General features: G+C 37.0%; 1 protein-coding gene across 4 annotated transcripts in view; it reads right to left on the reverse strand.

Annotated features, from left to right (window-relative positions):
- Window positions 1-22,817, reverse strand: part of ASB3 (ankyrin repeat and SOCS box containing 3) — a 118,352-nt gene that overhangs the window by 8,227 nt on the left and 87,308 nt on the right. For all 4 annotated transcript variants that reach the window (XM_070798654.1, XM_019970132.2, XM_070798655.1 and 1 more), the window contains 2 exons: window positions 15,895-16,152; window positions 9,279-9,412 (listed from right to left, as the gene is read on the reverse strand). In XM_070798654.1, coding sequence (XP_070654755.1) covers window positions 9,279-9,412; window positions 15,895-16,152 — 392 coding nt within the window. The remainder of the gene's footprint in view (window positions 1-9,278; window positions 9,413-15,894; window positions 16,153-22,817) is intronic.

A 22,817-nucleotide genomic window follows, 5' to 3' on the forward strand; every position in this document is an offset into this window, starting at 1 on the left:
TGTCTCAGTGGCAATTTCAGTCCTTCTGCACCATCTTCAGACTCGCATTTTTCTGTCTTTAAATTCCAACATACGCCACTTCCTATCTTTCCAGAGTGTACTCTCCCTTACTGTCACTACCCCTGGTCATTAATATTATTGAGACCATGGGCCGCAACTTCTCCTGCTGTCAAATTTACCAGATCCCTTTCCTTTCTGATTCCTTACTTGGCATCCATAGGCCTATCACTTACCCTATTTTATCATCCTCAACTCCACTGTACCTGCTCTGACAATTCCCAGACCAATCTCACCATTTTCCTTCTTTCCAATACACAGAAAATGTAGCAATCTGAGGAAAAAATAACCATATAAAGTATACCACTTTCAACTTCCACAAGGTCCACAGGGCTGCTCAGCAAATCTCTTACACTGGTTCCCAGTTTCCCACAACCACCATTCTAAATCAAGGCTCTCCTACGAAATTCTCACTTCAATTTCCTTTTCAGCAAGATTTTATCTCCTACTCCTAAGTAAAAACAGGAAATCTTCTATGCGCTCTTTCTCAAATACTCAAACTATAAACTTATCTATATCTACTCACTCTCGTCTCTTCTTCTCAAAGGAAGGGGACTATTTGAGTCTACCCATCTCCTTCTGGCTTATCTGAAATCTTATTATATAAGCTATTGTTTTTAATCTCCATATCCTTAATGTTTTTCTGAAACAAACTGAGATCCCTTAATGTATATGTTCAAGCCTCTCTCACCTTAAAAAGAAAATTCTGCCATGACCCTGCATCATTCCGTTTTAGCCATTCCACTAAAGAGTTGTGTTTTTCATTCACAGATTCTAAATCAGTATCTGATACATAGTTGACATATAATTAAAGGACTCACTCACTAGCAATTAATAAATATAAACAGCTAAATTTGTAAATGTGCACCTACAGAAATATTTACATGATAGATTCTCTTCACTAAAGACTTCTGCTTATGCTCCACATTTAGAACTAACTAAAATTACAGATTGAGTGGTTACAAGTTCTCAAATGAACAAGTTATCAAAAACTAGTTTCTGTCCTGTCTGCCCTCCCACCATAAAATAAATATTTGGGATCTGAAAAAGAATTTTCTTTTAACTAGGATATAGCTGTCCCAGGGGTCTGCCTGCATATATATCCAATGCAGTATATGGGAACAGTAAAATGGGCTTTAAATAATACTGGTGACCTGATGTGATACTTAGGACATTAAGTATCTTAGCAACATTAAGTTGTTCTAGGGCAACATTTTCTCCTCTTAGCTTACCAATTGACTGCTGAGAAAATCAAATCAGTTTTAACAGCAAAATGTCCCAGCAAATGTGGATTTGCTACGTCAGATTTCCCCACCACATACATACACACACACACACACACAAAACTAAAATCCATCACTTGGATTTATAAGAGGCTGTGTAAAGCTAAAATTATGAAATTATAAATGAGTATATGGAATCTTGTTAAAATTTAACTATAAACTTAACTTAAAAAACAAACAAACAAGAAATAAAAACCACAAGCTTGGCTCTTAAATCCAGTAATAAGGGCAGTGTGCAGGACACTGTTAAGCAAAGCATGATTCTGCTTAAGTTGTGAAGGCCTATAACATGGCTCACGTCTGGGAGGTCACAAGTTTCCTACTCTACAAATAGAAGGTCACATGTTCAGTTTTTAAAGATGACAGGCAATTACTAATGGGTTTTATTTTTAATTGAGGTATACCTGACTCCTGAGAAACCTGTGTGCAGGACAAGAAGCAACAGTTAGAATGGGACATGGAACAATGGACTGGTTCAAATTTGAGAAAGGAGTATGTCAAGGCTGTATATTGTCACTGTGCTTATTTAACTTGGGCCTCCCTGATGGCTCAGATGGTAAAGAATTTGCCTGCCAAGCAGGAGATGCAGGTTCAATCCCTAGGTTGGGAAGATCTGCTGGAGAAGGAAATGGCAACTCACTCCGGTATTTTACCTGGGAAATCTCATGGACAGAGAGCCTGGTGGGCTACAGTCCATGGTCATAAAGAGCTGGACATGACTGAAGTGACAGCACACACACATAGCTTTCAATGGTCTTTCCCTGGTCAATAACTCTGGGGCAGGATCTGATTACAGGTTAGTTTGGTTACAGGCTGTGTTATGCTGTAATAACACAAACTCTCAAACCCAGTGTCTTTGAATACAAAAAACGTTTATTTCTTGCTCATACAAATCCTCTTTGGGTCAGGTGATTCTCCAAGGAAAGTGTCCTGAAGGACAACTCAGTGTGCCAGGCTACTTCTATCTTGTGTCACCGCCATCTCAAACACGGCTTTCAGATTTTCTCAGCAAAGGAAAGTGACAGCACTGAGTATTCCCATCCAGTATGACCTATGCTTTGACCACTTAAACCAATCACATAAAAGTATGCTTTGACCACTTAAACCAATCACATAAAAAGAAGAACAATGCATTCTTCCTGTGTTCTAAGGAAGAGCAAAATGAAACGAAACTCAATTATATGAGGTCCGTCTCTGTAGCATCAAAATATATACATTAACATGTGTAAACAGACAGGTAGTTGAGAAGTTGCTATAACAAGGAGCTAAGTCTGATGCTCTGTGACCACCTAGAGAGGTAGGAGTAGGGAGTGGGGTAGAAGGGAGGCTCAAGAGCGAGGGAATATATGTATACTTATGGCTAACTGACACTGTTGTACAGCAGAAACCAACACAACATGGTAAAGCAATTATCCTCCAATTAAAAATAAATACAGTCCATCTCTGCCATAATGACAAAATTTATTGTGACAACGATATAAGGAAGATATTATTATTACTTCTTCTTATAATCGAGGAAATCAAGGCTCAGAGATATTAAATAACCTCTCTACTTGGAAGGAAAGTTATGACCAACCTAGCATATTCAAAAGCAGAGACATTACTTTGCTAACAAAGGTCCGTCTAGTCAAGGCTATGGTTTTTCCAGTAGTCATGTATGGATGTGAGAGTTGGACTGTGAAGAAAGCTGAGTGCCGAAGAATTGATGCTTTTGAACTGTGGTGTTGGAGAAGACTCTTGAGAGTCCCTTGGACTGCAAGGAGATCTAACCAGTCCATTCTAAAGGAGATCAGTCCTGGGTGTTCTTTGGAAGGAATGATGCTAAAGCTGAAACTCCAGTACTCTGGCCACCTCATGCAAAGAGATGACTCATTGGAAAAGACTCTGATGCTGGGAGGGGTCAGGGGCAGGAGGAAAAGGGGACGACAGAGGATGAGATGGCTGGATGGCATCACCGACTCAATGGACGTGGGTTTGGGTGAACTCCGGGAGTTGGTGACGGACAGGGAGGCCTGGCGTGCTGCAATTCATGGGGTCCCAAAGAGTCAGACACGACTGAGCAACTGAACTAAACTGAACAATTAGAAAGTAGTAGAAGTGTATAGTTCCAGAGCTCCAATCTTTAACCACTTTACTCTACCTGATGTCCAGGCAGACTGGCACCATATCATTACCATGGAGTTAAACAGTCAGAAGAGTTAAAATTTTCCATTAGCCTGAAATAAGTTTGTACCTGAACATACAACTTTGTAACAAGTAACTTAATGCACTACTTTTGAATAAGAAACATGCTCTTCATAGAGAACAGAAAATCAAATGTTCTTTTGAAAACTGATATGCCTGATTACTTTAAACCAGATATGGCTTGAGTAGGCAATTGGAATGCTACCTAATTATTACTAAAAAGGTACACTTTAAACGTATACTATGTTATATGTCAATTATATCTCAATAAAGCAGGGAACAAATTACTACCAGAAAGGATCAACTATTCCCAAACCTTTTCATACTGTTCATGGGGTTCTCAAGGCAAGAATCCTGAAGTGGTCTGCCATTCCCTTCTCCACCTTAACCTGCCTCCTGAGAAATCCTGTATGCAGGTCAAGAAGCAACAGTTAGAACCAGACATGGACACAATGGACTGGTTCCGAATTGAGAAAGGAGTACATCAAGGCTGTATATTGTCACCCTGCTTATTTAACTTATATGCAGAGTATATCATGTGAAATTCTGGGCTGGATGAAGCACAAGCTGGAATCAAGATTGCTGGGAGAAATACCAATAACCTCAGACATGCAGATAACACTGCCCTACGGCAGAAAGCACATAAGAACTGAAGAGCCTCTTGATGAAAGTGAAAGAAGACAGTGAAAAAGTTGGCTTAAAACTCAATATTCAGAAAACTAAGATCATGGCATCCGGTCCCATCACTTCATGGCAAATAGATGGGAAACAATGGAAACAGTGACAGACTTTATTTTCTTGGGCTCCAAAATCACTGCAGATGTTGACTGCAGCCATGAAATTGAAAGACACTTGCTCCTTGGAAGAACAGCTATGACCAACCTAGACAGCATATTAAAAAGCAGAGACATTACTTTTGCCAACAAAGGTCCATCTAGTCAAAGCTATGGTTTTTCCAGTAATCCTGTATGGATGTGAGAGTTGGACCATAAAGAAAGCTGAGTGCCAAAGAACAGATGCTTTTGAACGGTGGTGTTGGAGAAGACTCTTGAGAGTCCCTTGGACTGCAAGATCAAACCAGTCAATCCTAAAGGAAATCAGCCTTGAATATTCATTGGAAGGACTGATGCTGAAGCTGAAACTCCAATACTTTGGGCACCTGATGTGAAGAAATGACTCACTGGAAAAGACCCTGATGCTGGGAAAGACTGAAGACAGGAGAAGAAGGGGATGACAGAGGATGAGACGGTTGGATGGCATCACCAACTCAATGGACACGAGTTTGAGCAAGCTCCAGGAGTTGGTGATGGACAGGCAGGCCCGGTGTGCTGCAGTCCATGGGGTCACAAAGAGTCAGGCACGACTGAGGGATGGAACTGACTGACTGATTCCTAAACCTATATCTTGTTTCTGGTTGTTATTCCCTAGTTTTTAACTGTAAATATAACAATCTCACAAGATAAGTTACCACAAATAATTAGCTTGAAGTACTGACCACAAATGGTTTTTCTTAAAGAGTATATGAACAAGGAGCATTGCTCAAAACTAGCAGTGCTGCTTAAAGTTTCATAGGAAACTTGGTTCAAACTTGGAATATTTGTCAATGTATGGCAAAACCACTACAATATTGTAAAGTAATTAGCCTCCAATTAAAACGAATAAATTTATAAAAAAATAGTAAAAAATAAATAAACTTTTATACTCACTCAGTCTACCATATTTAGGCAGGAGTTCTTATGTGTTTGCTGGGTTTCACAATAGAATACTTAGCCTATCAACCTTTATTTTTTCATTTCTCTTTTACCTCTACTTTTAAGATCGACTATTTCTTAGAAATATGCTCTCAGTCTGCAACACAAAGCAGCTGCACTCTAATACTTCTTAGGTAGTCTAATTTTGAATGCATTGCTAACTATAACTTATTTAAAACTGAGAGTAGCGTTACAGTATTTAGAGACAACTGCTCAAAGTACACTCAGGTACCCTCCAGATAGTATAAATCTAGCCCTGGTCAAGTCAGAGCAACAGAGACCTGAGTACCAAGGCCCACTTAAGAAGTCCTTTTATTGAATTATCATGGTAATTCAATATCTTGGTATGACAGCAACAGGCCACAATGGAAACTTGGTAACATGAAGAAACCATGGCTACCAAGATGTTTTCTAGGCAACTGTCTAGCACAACATCCAAGAATATCTGTACTTCTGAGCAATGAGTTTGTTTTATGTTATGAACTCTGTAACCTAGAGCAAGAACTGTAGAGCTCAGTCACAGCCAAATTTACAGTGTGTCCACAGACAAGTTTCAGATTACACTGATAAACATTTCCTGACTCCAGGCTTTTCTTTTGCTTCCACTTTGAACTTGTTTTACTGTTTTTTGTGTGATAATCTATACGTATAAACTGTTTTAAATCCTATTGAGAACAAAACAGAAGAACACTGAGAAAAATAAGTCAAGAGTTTCAAGGGGCCCTTACAGGATCCTTTGTAGAATCCAGATCCATGTAATACTCTGGATAGAATTGTTCATATTTGATCATTAAAGGTTCAGGATGAACTAAAGCCAAGTGCTTTTCCCAGAAGCACATAATCACCTAGGCTTGATCTTGGTCAGCTGGCCAGGGGTTTGCATTTTTTTTTATTAAGAAGTGTATTGCTATGTACATTTAAAATGATGTTTCTAAGAGATATATACAGGTACATGATCAAAAAATTGCTATTAAAACTGCAACCAGTCAGCAAATTTTACCCAGTATACTTTCCTTTCTAATGCAAAAGAACATGTGAAAACAAATCTGACTAAATGATTAAAAGATGAGCAGCAAGGAACTGACTGTTTCTTTTATTTTTAAACTAGCAGGGCAAGGTGCTATGTTTTTAAGGAGGAAAAGGATGAGGAATGGAGAATTTTGAGCAAGTATAAGGCATCTCCAAGACTTGAAAAGAGCTTAGGAAAAGAATAGAGAAAATCTTTCCCTTGGGAAAGATACTGGTATACCTAAAGGAGCTAGAGAACTGAGATTATTCTAGGGGCTTACCAATAGTAGCAGAGCCACAAGAAGCATCCTTTCCAAAAAAAATCAAAGAAATATTTTGACAAGGTAGCTTTCAATACCATGATAAGTTATTGGAGAAACTGGGGTGAAAGCAAGACTGTCCTATACTTAGAAGGTAATCAAAGAACTGTGTTTATGAGCTCACCACCTTCGGTGTTAAAACTCTGGCCATGCTTTTGCTTAGAAATCCTGTATCTCAAAATCCAAATAAAGGAGGGAAGAGTACAGATGACCAACACACAGAAACTGAATGTCCTGAAAACTAAAGAAAAAAGAGTTGGGTACATGAAGACAGTCTTGAACTACAGAAAGGAAGAGAATCACAATCCCATTTGAAACTCAGGCAAGTGAGTAGACAGGCATATCTTTTCCTTCCAGGCTTACTTAAAATCTATCATCATAACAGCTCCCGTTACCTGCAGAAGATATTCTCAGTGGAATATCTGGAATAACTGAGAATATCTTGGGAAACCAAGAACACAAGCACTTCTTGAGTAGTGTGCAGTAAGAACAGGGTTTTAAAAGTCTTCCTGATATAGGAGTAAAAGACCTTTATAACACTGGGTAACATGAGAGTCAAGGTGGATCAGGGTTTCTAAACCTGGTCACTAGCAACATTCAGGTCAGGTATTCTTTGTTGTGGGGGCTGTCCTGTGCACTGTAGGGTATTTAGCAGCATCTCCCTGGTTTCTGTCCCCTAGATGGCAACAGCACCCGTACCAATTGTGGCAATCAAACTATCCCTTGTGGGGAGCAAAAATCACTCCTGTTGAATACCTCTGCAAGGGATGAAACAAATAACAAACAGCTGCCAGGAATAACCCACTCTCTTGGTAAGCAGCACTCTCAAATCACCTCACCTTCTGAATGAGGAAACAGACAGAAGGAACATCAGGATTTGTAGGAAAAACGACAAGTTCAAATTCTGAATATGTCAAAATGTGGGATATCAAGTAGAGATGTCCAAAAGTCAGTTGGATATATGGGACTGGAACCAAAAGAGGTTGCGGCAAGAGAAACAGACTAGACAAGCATTAGCTACATTAATGTCTCTGAGAAAGGCTTTTGTAAATCTTCAGCCGAAATAAAATCCTCTTAAGAGATGATGATTATTACCCTAGCAAGCTCTACCTAGTGCCTAATTAAACAAGAAGCCCTTGATGGACTTAGTCTACCACAGGATAATGCATTCATGTACAATTCTTACCTTCATCTGGACAAACCTGCCATATGTTAAAGTCTTCAGAGTAAACTCTCATATATCTTTACTAATTGATGCTGCTGCTACTGCTGTGCTGCCAAGTCACTTCAGTCGTGTCTGACTCTGTGCGACCCCATAGACGGCAGCCCACCAGGCTCCGCCGTCCCTGGGATTCTCCAGGCAAGAACACTGGAGTGGCTTGCCATTTCCTTCTCCAATGCATGAAAGTGAAAAGTGAAAGTAAAGTCGCTCAGTCATGTCCGACTCTTAGCGACCCCGTAAGTAGACTGCAGCCTACGAGGCTCCTCCATCCATGGGATTCTCCAGGCAAGAGTACTGGAGTGGGGTGCCATTCCCACTTGGCATATGCTCCTTCTTTTTTGCCTTTTTGTTCCCAAATAGATATTTGCCCTCTACCACTGCATACATAATTAGCAAGAGCAGATACAATTCTCTCATGCACATGAGCTTTCTAACATTATCATTAAAGAAATTCTATACTGGAAGGTTTAGAGACTCCAAAGAGATTATACTTTTTCTGCAAAAATAAACCTAAGAGTTTGAATATACCTCAGTTCAAGAATATATTTTCCTGAATGTCTGTTTTTGACTGAGAAAATTTACTTAAATGTAATTTTCCAAGAAATTAGAAGATATTTCTACATATGCTAAGTTCACTTGTTAAAAACCTATTCAACATGTTTTATGAAGAGTGACATTTCATGCAAAAATAGTAATGAAGAAATAATTTTCCTAACTTAAGACATAATCTGGTGAACAAAATAGATTAAAATAAATCTACATAAGTAAATAGAAATACTTTGTCTAGGTTATATTTAGTTTAATTCGGTTCCCTTGTGTATAATCTTCTATTGCGTCCTCTTTCTTTTTTAACTAGCTTAAAAGCTTTTTTTTTTAAGTGAGAGTAAGTTGATAATTTGTTTTAAAATAGTCATTTAAAATATCAATCAATTCACAAAATTTCTACCCAGCTCACCTGCATAGTTATATCTTACCAACACACTGGCATACATTCAGTAAGAAAAGTTAACAATAAACAATGGTGATACTTCCTTTTAGAGACAATAAAATATTAAAGAGAGCACACACATCAACACACACTCCAAAGAGGAAAATTACATTTAGCATTTTTCTGACCACAAACTAAATATTGACCAACAAAATTTTTAGGATTCACTTTTGCTTGCATAACCCTACTAAAAACAAAAGGGTATCATTAAAATATCACTAAATACCTGTTATTCTTTACACGCTCCTTAGGCTAAACTTATAAAATCAGATATGATTTATGTTTAAGGAAATTACTATGATCTCCCTCACAGTCCCATCATCCTCTCCCCACATAAAGAAAATGCAAATAATGCCCAATTTAATTATGTTCTCCAGTGGGTCTTATCACTTAAAATTACAACACAGCTAGTGAAGACAGAGAAAAAAAAGTAGTGACATATATTTAAAAATTGTACTTTCTTACCAATATGTTGCTGTAGAGCCCAAGAGGAGTTTGAGGCACGAGCAGAGAGCATCTTTTCAACAGCTGGAGGAAGTCTCCTCCAATTAGTAAACTCCAAAGTGAAGATAAGAATGTCATCACTGACTGAGTCAATCCTACATTGGCAAGATATTAATACACATTTAGATACAAAATTCACCAAAGGTTCACTGTGAAAACAAATACCATATACCAATTCTTACAACATCCTGATGTGGAGGCAGACAGACAACGGCAGCAAAGAAAATATTAATGAAACAAAAGGCAAGTTCAGTGGATATGGAAAAATCATCAAATCAGGTTCCTACACGAAACTCAAGTGACTGTGCATGTAGTTGTCTGAAAGATGACAAAAGGAGTTTCTACTCTACTGCTGCTGCTGCTAAGTCGCTTCAGTCGTGTCTGACTCTGTGCGACCCCACAGACGGCAGCCCACCAGGCTTCCCCGTCCCTGGGATTCTCCAGGCAAGAACACTGGAGTGGCTTGCCATTTCCTTCTCCAATGCATGAAAGTGAAAAGTGAATGTGAAGTCGCTCACTCTAGCAGAGATAGGATGCCTTGCCATTCCCCAGTAGCAGTGGTGAGAAAAGACAGATTTAGTGTCACTGTCATTAGTGGATATGCCATTATTTCCTCCCAAGTGGACCATCTTGCGAAATCTAGATTGGTCATCCTTACAGACACTTAACAGTGAAAGGATAAAGCCTAAACACCCAAAAGTGAAAGTCACTCAGTCATGTCTGACTCTTTGTGACCCCATGGACTATACAGTCCTTGGAATTCTCCAGGCCAGAATACTGGAGTGGGTAGCCTCTCCCTTCTCCAGGGGATCGTTCCAACCCAGGTATTGAACCCAGGTCTTCTGCATTGCAGGCGGATTCTTTACCAGCTGAGTCACAAGGAAAGCCCAAGAATATGGCAGTGGGTAACCTATCCCTTCTCCAGTGGATCTTCCTGACTCAGGAATCAAACCAGGGTCTCCTGCATTGCAGGCAGATTCTTTACCAACTGAGCTATTAGGGAAGCCAAAGCTGTCCCTAAACTGGTGTATGGGAGAGACAGCCTATTTCTGACCAACCCTCAGAGATTTACTACAACGGTTCTAATAAAAAGAAACAAACTGAGTAATACTCTAAACTTCTCATCTCAAAGACAACTTACTTTATGTAATTCAGGGTCCAAAGTTCCCTGAAATGACTGATTAGAGTATGAAAATTATTTCCCAAGAACCTTCCCCATTATAGATATGACTCTAGAGGATTACCAGAACAAGTTTTGTCTTTAAGGACTGAAAGAAGTGAAGACAAACAGTTCTACTTCTCTTTTTTCAAAATAATGTCAGATTTCCTACCAATCCACCCAAAAGAGACTTCCCAAATTTTGTAAGTACTTGAATCCTAATGGAAAGGCAAATGACCTAAGAAAAGTTCTGATTTCTAACAACACTTCTACTACTTACAAACATGTTGCCTAAATTCTTTAAGCCCTAGATACTGGTCTCTAAAATGAGAATAACACTTACCCTGTGTATTTCAGGAGACTGTTCATAAAAATAGCTGAACAGACTTTTAAAACTATAAAATACTATATAAATATTTCATATTACTAGAACCTGCTTGGAATTTTCAGTATTATATTCTCAGTGGACCTTATAACATTGTATACATGAAATTTAGTCAAAGCGTAAAGACAACTTAAATTCTAACAAGATTACTCATCTTGTACTCAATTAGATACTCCCCTAACATCACACTGTTTGAAGAAAAATAAAATCATTAGGGTCTCTGGTGACTACTTCAAAACCAGAAATTCTTTTCAAGGTCACTTTTTTGGAGACATTACTGAGCAAGGACAAAAGAAAGGGCAAAAAAAAAAAAAAACAACTGAGTAATACTCTAAACTTGTCATCTCAAAGACAACTTACTTTATGTAATTCAGGGTCCAAAGTATCCCTGAAATGACTGATTAGAGTATGAAAATTATTTCTCAAATTTTTAATTCTCTAACATGCAAACTCATATCAGATCAGATCAGATCAGTTGCTCAGTCATGTCCGACTCTTTGCGACCCCATGAATCGCAGCACGCCAGGCCTCCCTGTCCATCACCAACTCCCGGAGTTCACTCAGACTCACGTCCATTGAGTCAGTGATGCCATCCAGCCATCTCATCCTCTGTCGTCCCCTTCTCCTCTTGCCCTCAATCCCTCCCAGCATCAGAGTCTTTCCCAGTGAATCACCTCTTCCCATGAGGTGGCCAAAGTACTGGAGTTTCAGCTTTAGCATCATTCCTTCCAAAGAAATCCCAGTAGCAAACACCCTCTTCCAACAATACAAGAGAAGACTCTACACACGGACATCACCAGATGGTCAACACCGAAATCAGATTGATTATATTCTTTGCAGCCAAAACTTGAGAAGCTCTATACAGTCAGCAAAAATAAGACCAGGAGCTGACTATGGCTCAGATCATGAACTCCTTATTGCCAAATTCAGACTTAAATTGAAGAAAGTAGGGAAAACCACTAGATCATTCAGGTATGACCTAAATCAAGTCCCTTATGATTATACAGTGGAAGTGAGAAATAGATTTAAGGGCCTAGATCTGATAGATAAGAGTGCCTGATGAACTATGGAATGAGGTTCGTGACACTGCACAGGAGACAGGGATCAAGACCATCCCCATGGAAAAGAAATGCAAAAAAAAAAAAAAAAAAGCAAACTCAAATAAGGAAAAACAAACTACAGCACAAACACTCTGGGAAACATTTTACTTCTCAAGAAGTTCTCAGTGAAGTCACAATTTATCAGAAAATACTGAGAATACATGAAATGATAAAATATATTCAAAGGCAAACAATCTCCTTCACTTTCTAGGAACCCACACCAAAGGTTTCTCAGTTCTGGTTCCTTATTTCTTTTTTAATGGTTTCATTTTTCTACCTTAATGTGGTTTAAGTCTCACTGTGATCAAACACAAAGTCATTTTTATGCAGTTATCTAAAAACACACACAATAAATCTGTTTACACAGCTTTAGTTAATACAATGTTGAGTATTTTATCAATGCTGACAGTGCCACTAAAAATGTATTGTTACTGTACTACATTGACCACTACATTGTATAAAGCAGTTGTACAATCATAAATGATTGACAGTTAATCAACTAAATGCACAGATGACATTCACTTTCTATTATTTGTCTATTGCACTGATGGTGCGAGGGAAACCTAGTCTTGCATTAAAATATTTCAACTCTGCAGCTTATATTGTGACAGGCAATTATTTAGTCAGATACATTTTTAAAGACTATTTAAGACAAGCAATATCTAGGAAAGACATTTGTAATTGACATGACAAAGATTAAGCAACAGACTTACATGTGATATAAATAAAATACAACCAAAATCCACTTTAACAGCATATTGGAATTTTTATGGGATAATTTTTTAAAACAGTTCTTTGAATGTAAACTGATCAAAGAAAGCAAAACATTCATCACATTCAGCATAAACACTGGCTTTATCCATTCAATAAAAGATAAGCGAACAAAAATTTAACCATGTTATGCATTTTTACTGCTAAAATGAAATTTTCTATTGTGTTTTTTCTAATAAAGTAACTAAAGTTATTCCTTCAGAGTAAAATAAACACAATTTTTGTTCTCAATTCAAATAGCTGAAAGTTTTACAATTTACTAAAAATAATCTGTAGTTTACTGTTTATTAACTTTTTTCTATCCAAAGACATCCAATAAACAAAGCACAAATCCAGTGGCTTATTACCACAAAAAATTCTCAAATAGGCAAGTTTTCACATGAGGGGCAGGGAACCCCATAGAAGAACTAGGGATAGAAGACTATTTTAGGAGCCTTTTAGGAGGATAAAGCTAAATAATTCCCTTTTCTTCCAACAGTCTATGTAGTTGTCCGAGGAGGAAAAGAAAAGAGGATACATTTAATTTTTTCCTTGTATAGGTTATTCTTAATTTAGGAATAGGAAAGAGAAAAGTTGGCCCAGATTCCTCCAGTTTAGGCAACAGATTAAAGTACCCTTTTCACTCAGATGGTAAAGACTCTGTCTGCAATGCAAGCGACCCGGGAGCGATCCCTGGGTTGGGAAGATCCCCTGAAGAAGGGAATGGATACCCACTCCAGTATTCTTGCCTGCAGAATTTCATGGACACAGGAGCCTGCTGAGCTACAGTCCTTGGGGTTGCAAACAGTCAGACACAACAGTCAGACACAACTAACAAGGTACCTGAAATTAAGTGACAAAACTACCACAATCCTGGGGATACACAGGACGAAGGCAGAATAGAATAGGGGCTACAAAGACAGACTTTAGCTATACTACTGGACAGCCTGGGTCCAAATCTTAAGCTCTAGCACTAAATAGCTGTGTGAACTTTGGCAAGTATGTCGAACACTCTGTGCTTCAATTTCCTTCTCCATAAATTAATGATAACAGTGTCTACTATATTTTATATTAAATGAGTTAATAGTAAAGAATCAATCATAGTTGCTACTGTATATCAGGCAATATTTTAAGTGTTGGTTAAAGAAATAAACAAACTAAAAACCAGAATGGAGCATGAAGGCTGAAAGTAATAGGAAGTAAGATGGAGCCAAGTAAGTGGCTTCAGTAGTAAAACACAAGGAGTGGGTTGAGAAAAATGCGGGTGCCTCAGGAGTAAGAACAAAATGGAGTGACAGAGGAAAGGGAACACCCTGCCAGGACTGCCCACGGTATCTCTATGAGCTGGATTTACAGAAGCATTTTGGGGAGGGAATGGTGAGGGGCAACTGCTACTAGTTGTCAGAAGCCCAGACACAACAACAAAATCCACTAAGTAAAAAGTTAAAGGTACTTAAAGAGCTCTGTTAATAGCTAGATACAGCATTCAGTAGTGAGTATTCATATCTCAGCAGTGAGTGGATGTGTGCACGCACATGTGCACATGTAAAGGGGGTTTGTTAGGACAAGTAAACATATACAAATAACTTTTAAAAATTATATTTCTCAATTAATTGTCAATAATTTTATATCTCAGGTATCAAAAAATACTATGAATTTTTGTGAAAATTTATTGAAATGGTATACAGAGAGTTACAACAATGAGTACTTGACAGGTAATGATGTATTAATCAATCAACTGCTGGAAAAAGAAGTAAATACAATCAGGGACTCAAACCATTGCAAATTATAAACAAAAAGTAAAGTGGAGATTAGAACATGTATCTAAATTTTGCTTTACTTCTATATTCCTCAAACCACCTATCAGATAGCAGTTTTTCCTCACAAGCCACCAAACTGAAACATTCAGTATCAGAAAGACATGACAGTCCTAAACCTAAAATTTTAAATCTCTGCTTAGAGAAAATTGTTGAATTCTATATTATGGTAGACATAATAAAAAGGTGATATACTGGGATCCTGCCAAATAAAGATCTTTTCTTTACAATATAGATGGAGAGGCCACCAGGTAGAAGATGGAGTCACAGAAATGCAAATTAAATTTACAAGTAGGAAGCACCAGTGTTGCCTGCAGGAATCCCAGAGAGGACCTCTTTGAAAAGCAAAATTTAAATAACAAGATATCAAAGCACTCTTCTGCTGAAATCCAAAATTTCAGTACTTGCCCAAACATTATTTTAGTAAATGGTAATTCTAAAGCACAAAAATGAAATCTTCCAAATATTTCATTGAAATTTTATAAAACACCCCATGTTCTCTATATTCCTATAGACTTTTATTCTATTTTCTCACTTGACTCAAATTATCAGGCCAAAAGATTTCTCTCACTGCTACAATTATCAATAATTTCTCAGTTCATCTAGACACGTAACTCCTGCAAAGGCTTATAGAACAGCTTTTATTCTTTTGCCCTAGAAAAATTATGACTCAACTTTCATATAATCACTCATAGGCACTGCCCTTCTGGGAAACCACTTGAGGTAAACAGTTGTATCCTCAGCTGCTTCAGAAATCAGTATTTATTGAGAGAGACTAAGTTCAAACAGACAAGACGGAGTGTTCAATCTAGTTGACTAAGGGATGCTAGAAATCACCAAAGCTGCTACAACCATTCTGTTGCAGCATTTTAAAAGCAGCATGAGGGATGGCCCAATTAGAAGAAACAGCCCTCTTGAGAGGATTCACTGGCACCCACTCCTTTCTGTTCTCTTCTAACCACCTCTGACCTTTTTCTAGGATTCTATCCTTACATTCAGGGCTTCCCAGTGGCTCAGTGGTAAAGAATTTGCCTGCCAAGCAGGAGATGCAGGTTCAATCCCTGAGTTGGGAAGATCCCCTGGTGAAGGAAATGGCAACCCATTCCAGTATTCTTGCCTGAAAAATCCCAAGAACAGTGGGGCCTGGTGGGCTACAGTCCATGGGGTCACAAAAGAGTCAGACACGACTTAGCAATAAACAACAATCCTTACATTCAATCTCACTATTAGCAGGTCCCCAATTCTTTCATCCCAACACAGCCATCACAATCAAAACACACACAGTAACAACTTCTTCCCAACACAGAGATTTCAAGAAATTGGGGGAAATGAAAAGAGTAAAGTCCACAGTAGTAGGATTTCTTACCAGGAACTGCACAGTAGATTCAGTGGGTCAAATCCAGCAAGCAGCAGAGATGGCAACCATTCTTTATATTTTGTCTGTGCTTTAATTGCGTGATTTATAAATTCAGATATATGGTCCCATGGTGTCGATGGGCAACATTTCTTCAAAAAGTAGCGAAATACTGAAAACCTCTCATACTTCAGGCAGTATGCCAAATGAAGTTCATTTAGCTGAGCTCCATATTTCAAAAGAATATTTACAATTCCAAAGAAGTCACAGCTCCATCAGTAAAAAGAAAGGAAGGTAGGGGAAGGGGGAGAAGGGTAAGGGAAGAGAAGATTTTCACATTAAAAAAAATTCTTACAAATAGTTAATAGTAGTTATGACTGGAAAATAAGAATAGCAGATGCTAAAGAGGGAGGGGACATATGTATACCTATGGCTAATCCATGTTGATGTATAGCAGAAATCAACACAACATTGTAATTAGATGTACAGCAGGAACCAACACAATATTGTGATTATCCTTCAATTAAAAATAATTTAAGAAAAGAATGGCCGATGTGATAGTGGATGGTTTTACCTGTCCAGTGGATTGAGACTCAGTTCAGTTCAGTTCAGTTGCTCAGTCGTGTCCGACTCTTTGCGACCCCCTAAATTGCAGCACGCCAGGCCTCCCTGTCCATCACCAACTCCCAGAGTTCACTCAGACTCACGTCCATTGAGTCAGTGATACCATCCAGCCATCTCATCCTCTATCGTCCCCTTCTCTTCCTGCCCCCAATCCCTCCCAGCATCAGAGTCTTTTCCAATGAATCAACTCTTCTCATCAGGTGGCCAAAGTACTGGAGTTTCAGCTTCAGCATCATTCCTTCCAAAGAAATCCCAGGGCTGATCTCCTTCAGAATGGACTGGTTGGATCTCCTTGCAGTCCAAGGGACTCTCAAGAGTCTTCTCCAACACCACAGTTCAAAAGCATCAATTCTTCGGTGCTCGGCCTTCTTCACAGTCCAACTCTCACATCCATACATGACCACAGGAAAAACCATAGCCTTGACTAGATGGACCTTTGTTGCAAAGTAATGTCTCTGCTTTTGAATATGGTATCTAGGTTGGTCATAACTTTCCTTCCAAGGAGTAAGCGTCTTTTAATTTACACCACATTGCATGGTTTTTAATTTTCAACTATGAGCAAGTCATGCCCTTAGAATTTAAAATACTTACCTTAAATAAAATTATCACTGACAAGTAAAACTCTTTTCAAATTGTGATTTTTTATGCACAATTATCTATACTACAAAATACTGCTAAACAAAGTTAATAAACAATATGATCAGTCAAAAAAGACAGGATCAATTTCCCTCTTTCTTTTAAATTTCTAGTGGTAGAAAGCAATCAAATAGAAAGCCTTTTTTATGAAAAAAAACTTAAAGCTTTACATTTTTTAAAATTAATCTTTATCAAGTGTTTTACTGAATGAAAGTGTATTATTTTATACCTGCTGAATTGGTTACCCGTTTTAAAAATTATCATCCAGCTAAGTTGTGCTTAAAATGACTAAAAGTAAGTTTAACTCTTTTATGAGAGAGCTAATTGGCAAAAGGTGTCAAAAGAGGTATTATAGCAAAGTTATAAAGAGCACAAACTGGAGGCAGACTGCTCAGCCACTTACTAGCTGTGTGACTTTGAGCAAGTTACTTAACCATCCTGGCACACAGAATTAGCATTATATAAGTATTTGTAAAACAAAATGATATGCAAAGTAAAATACCACAAATTTAAATATAATAAACATAAATCCTGGGAATTTACCTGAGACAAAAATAAATTATATGTTATTTGCACATATATATTAACCACAGCATTGTCTATAACAGATTTTTTAAATAAATTAACTGTTTAACAGAGGAAGAGATATGTTCAAAATATGACATAGTCATTAAAAGCCAAAATTATGATGGTCATGTGATCACATTTAAAAAACTGTTTATGATATAACTTTAACAAAGTTCAATAAACACATACATTCACTACGCAGACAACTGTGAAAGAAAATATCCAAGAATAAAATAAGTCTCCCTCTGAAATTGGCATTAATGCTATTTTAAATAACAAGAAATAAAAAAAAAAATACTTCATTATTCATAGTATTAAAGAATCTAAATAATTAAGAATCATAAAAAGAATATAAAAAACAAATATAAAACATTTAAACCATTGTCACATGAGACCAACTACTTCTGAGAACTTGAGTCCAAGGTTTCAAAGCAGTTAAACATCATATACATAAATATCACTTACGTAAATTTTTGTAAATCTGTTTTATTTGCTCTCCAATTTGTGCTTCTTTTCTTCAGTTAAAAGATTAAATACTAATTCTCTTTATTATCAATAATATACATAACAATTAGAAAAGAAAAAGCTATAATTCTAAAATTTTCTTTACAAAAATTAATTAACTTTGTTGTCTGTCTAGTATATACTGATATTTGTTCCAGTGATATATACTTATCACTGTTCTTGAAAAGAGCCCTGTATATACTTTTTTTCTTATGGCTATTTTCAGATACAGGAAAGCTAAAAGAATTTATTGCCAACAGTCCTGCACTACAAGAAATGCTAAAGGATACACTTTTTTTTTTGTATTGGGGTTTAGCCGATTAACAAACAATGCTGTGACAGTTTCAGGTAACAGTGTAGGGACTCAACCACACATATGTATCTGTATCCACTCTTACAGGATATACGTCTGACTGATGGTTTTAAACAGTTATAAGCGATTTCTTTCAACCACTCTGACCTCATTTAACTAGGCTCTCATTATTCTGCCTGCAGTTATTACTTGCTGATTCCACTACAAAACAGATGAGCAACACATGACATGGACTGTTGGACACATTCCAACAAACATACAGCAAAGTGGGAAAAGCTCGAGACACTGCCTCATTAAAATGTGATACACAATTCTCAAGAACACTTAATTTTCAAGGCATATATGTTTACATGTGCACTTCAGAAACTAGCTGAACTCTTCCCTCAAGCAACGTGAAAGTATCAATGGCCTAACTACAGGTGCTTTACCTCTCAGAGGGGACGACGCATTTTTGCAAATACAAAGGTAAATGAGAGCCCTAAATGCACCCTGTTATACTAAGTGCCACAGATAGCTAGAGAATCTATTTTGTTTAGGAAAAAAACTATAAAACCAAGAGGCTTTCCCATTCAAGTTTCAAATATAGCATCTCGCCATGTGACTCATGCTAAGAAAAATTTAAGGACAAGGCCATTGATAAACCAACCATCCATCTCTAAATGTTAGAGGAACATGTGCACATATAACTCTCCATAATAACAACCTTTATCTGTTCTACACTAGGCAACTACGATAAATGTGTTACATGGAAGATTTGCCTTAATATTCACAATAACCCTAAAAAGTAACTTTTATTACCACCTCCACTCTAGATGCAAAAACGGAAGCTTAATCACAAAACTAGTAATTTGTAAAACTGGGATAATAATAGCAAATCAAAATCCAACAGTGAATATGATATCACAAATATCTCTCCTACATTATAAAAACAAAACATCTCAGGAAACAGTCAAATTGGGAATTATTTTAAGGCCAGACCTGTTTCCTGAAGTATGTTCCATGGAACACTAGTCCCTGAAAATGATCTATATTAAAAAAGCCTCCATAATTAAAATATTTGTGAGGCCCTTTATAGTATACACTAGTCCATATAAGAGAGAAATACAGGATGAATTTAATTTTAAACAGCATGCTAGTTACATTTTTTAAATATATGCTCAAGTATTTTTCTTCAAACTCTGGATACACTTCAGAGGAAGTACCTTTAGAATTAAAGCAATGGATCCAATCATTAATCAGAAAAAAGCATAATAAAGAGGATATACAATGCCCCAAAAGTCTGTAAACACAGGAACAATAGTATATTTATTGTAAAGTTCATCCTATGTTTCCAAATTTTTCAAAGTTTGGTAGACTCACCCCTCCTTAGGAATTCATAAAACACACCACCATAAGAAAAATTCTTAGAAGCCCTTCAGGAAACAAATCTAATTACCACTGCTTAACCCTGTGTTTTCCAAACTTAATTAACTAAAGAACCCATTTTATCCTATGTATTATCTATTAACAATGTATAGAAAGAGTATTCTACAAAACACAGTTCTAACTCCTTCCAGTTATCACACTGCCTTGTATTAGAAGTAATAAGAGCACACTCCTAAAAGGCTTTTATAAACTACCTACTGCTACATTATAAACCCTTTCTCAACAGAACTACCATTTACATGGTCAATAATAAACACAAAATAAAACTGGAGGATCATAAAACTTTTTCAGCATGCCCTGAGCTTCTGTTACATTACACATCTCAAATATACATAACAAGCTCCAGCAACTCAAGTAACTTCAGTGCTCTACAATGCCCTTGATTATTACATGTCAATTAGCAAGATAAAGGCTTAGATATAACTTTGGTTAAAATATAAATTACATGGGAATATGTATGTGTTTCTCTTAACATTTAATACAAATTCTCTTTCAAGCCCTGATGGTGAATAAGAAAAACTCTTCAAGTCCTAGAGTAGTCCTTATTTAACACAAATATCAAGAACTACTTATGACACATTAAGAGATTTCATATTATTTAGCAGTGAAAACTATAATACACAGAGAAAGAGAAGTTTAAAAACCACAAAAGCAATGTCTAAACCTTACTTGGAGGCTTGTACATTTTCCATCATACTGCCCTTTTAAGTTCAAAACTGTGCACAGAAACAGGCTCAGATAAAAAAGAAGCACAGTAAAAGGAAATTCAACATGTTAATAAGGTTTCTTTTAAACAAATGGAAATGGACAAATATCTTAATAACTCAACAAAACCTACAACCGACTTTTTAGCTGAATTATTAAAAGGCCATATAGTAAGTTTTACTGAATGGCTTTTAACCATCAGCTGAAAATAAAGACATTACGTTGTGTCAGATGTATCCATGTGTGATATAATGATAAGAATGGACACAATTATTTTTATAAAATTAGCAGGATAACCATGATCAGTAATGATTAGAAAGACAGACGTAATCAGGTCAGTTAAGCCCGGAGCCCTTTCTACAGCCATATATAAAAGGCATTAATATTTGTTTAAATTTCCCGTAATTTCTCAACTTCCCATCTCTTTCACCCATTCCAGTTAAAGAAGTCATTTTCTTATATTTTCTCATTTGAGTTGAATTACTCAGCTATGCCCCTGAAAGACTGGCTTCATGTCACTGAAGCTGTTAACTTGTTAGCCCCAAAGGACAAAGAATTCTTTTGTACAGTAGTGGAGGAGACAAGATAACTTTCCATCATGCTTTGGAGTATGAGAAGAGCTAAAGGTCACTGCTTCAAATAGAAGCCTATTCTCTCCAAGGGATACTCAGTAAAAATCTTTCAGAATGCTAATCCTGAGCTAAAAAGTTAAATTGGCTGAATAAAACAAAAAAGAAAGGAAAACTCAAAACCCAGAGCCATTATTTATTATCTTCATCACTTTTTGATATTAATTATACTGTTTGTAAAAGCAGATAACTTTACCATAACGTAAGAGGCCAACAGTGCAAAGAGTATAAGAAATGTTAAATTTCTAGATCTCAGGAGAAATGCCAGAAAACATACAAATAAGAAAACAAAAGTTTTGGAAACTATAAGCAAGGTGAAAAGGCAGCCTTCAGAATGGGAGAAAGTAATAGCAAAGGAAACAACTGACAAAGAATTACTCTCCAAAATATGCAAGCAGTTCATACAACTCAATACCAGAAAAATGAACAAACCAATCAAAAAGTGAGCCAAAGAACTAAACTAACATTTCTCCAAAGAAGACATACAAGTGGCTAATTAACCATGAAAAGATGCTCAACATCACTCATTTATCAGAGAAATGCAAATCAAAACCACAATGAGGTACCATCTCACACTGGTCAGAATGGCTGCCATCAAAAAGTTTACAAACAATAAATGCTGGAGAGGGTGTGGAGAAAACACTGTTGGTGGGAATGCAAACTGATACAACCACTATGGAGAACAGTGTGGAGATTCCTTAAAAAACTGGAAATACAACTGCCATATGACCCAACAATCCACTTCTGGACATACACACTGAGGAAAGCAGAATTGAAAGAGACAGGTACCCCAATGTTCACTGTAGCACTGTTTACAATAGCTAAGACATGGAATCAACCTAGATGTCCATCGGCAGAAAAACAGGTAAGGTACATAAACACAATGGAGTTTTACTCAGCTAAGAAAAAGAACACATTTGAGTCAGTTCTAATGAAGTGGGTAAAATTGGAGCCTATTACACAGAGTGAAATGAATCAGAAAGAGAAACACCAATACAGTATATTAACACATATATATGGAATTTAGGAAGACATTAATGACAATCCTATATGCAAGGCAGCAAAAGAGAGAGACAGAGATGTAAAGAATAAACTTTTGGACTGTGTGGAAGAAAGTGAGGGTGGGATGACTTGAGAGAATAGCATCGAAACATGTATATTACCATATATAAAATAGATGACTAGTGCAAGTTCAATACATGAAGCAGGGTACCCCAAACTGGTGCTCTGGGACGATCCAGAGGGATGGGGTGGGGAGGGAGGTGGGAGGGAGGTTCAGGATGGGGGGATACATGTGCATTCATGGTTGATTCATGTCGATGTATGGCAAAAACCACCACAATATTGTAAAGTAATTATCCTCCAATTAAAATAAACTAACTTAAAAAAAAACTTTTTGATTCATTAATAACTAAAGTCAGATAAGCGTTGATTAAATCTTTTATACAATGATCTTATACCAAACCAACATTACTATAATAACACACTGTTACTATAAAATTTCAAAACTCATACCACAGGCTTCCCTGATG

The sequence above is a fragment of the Bos indicus genome, chromosome 11 (genome assembly GCF_029378745.1).
Source record: "Bos indicus isolate NIAB-ARS_2022 breed Sahiwal x Tharparkar chromosome 11, NIAB-ARS_B.indTharparkar_mat_pri_1.0, whole genome shotgun sequence".
In the NCBI taxonomy this organism is placed as follows: domain Eukaryota; kingdom Metazoa; phylum Chordata; class Mammalia; order Artiodactyla; family Bovidae; genus Bos; species Bos indicus.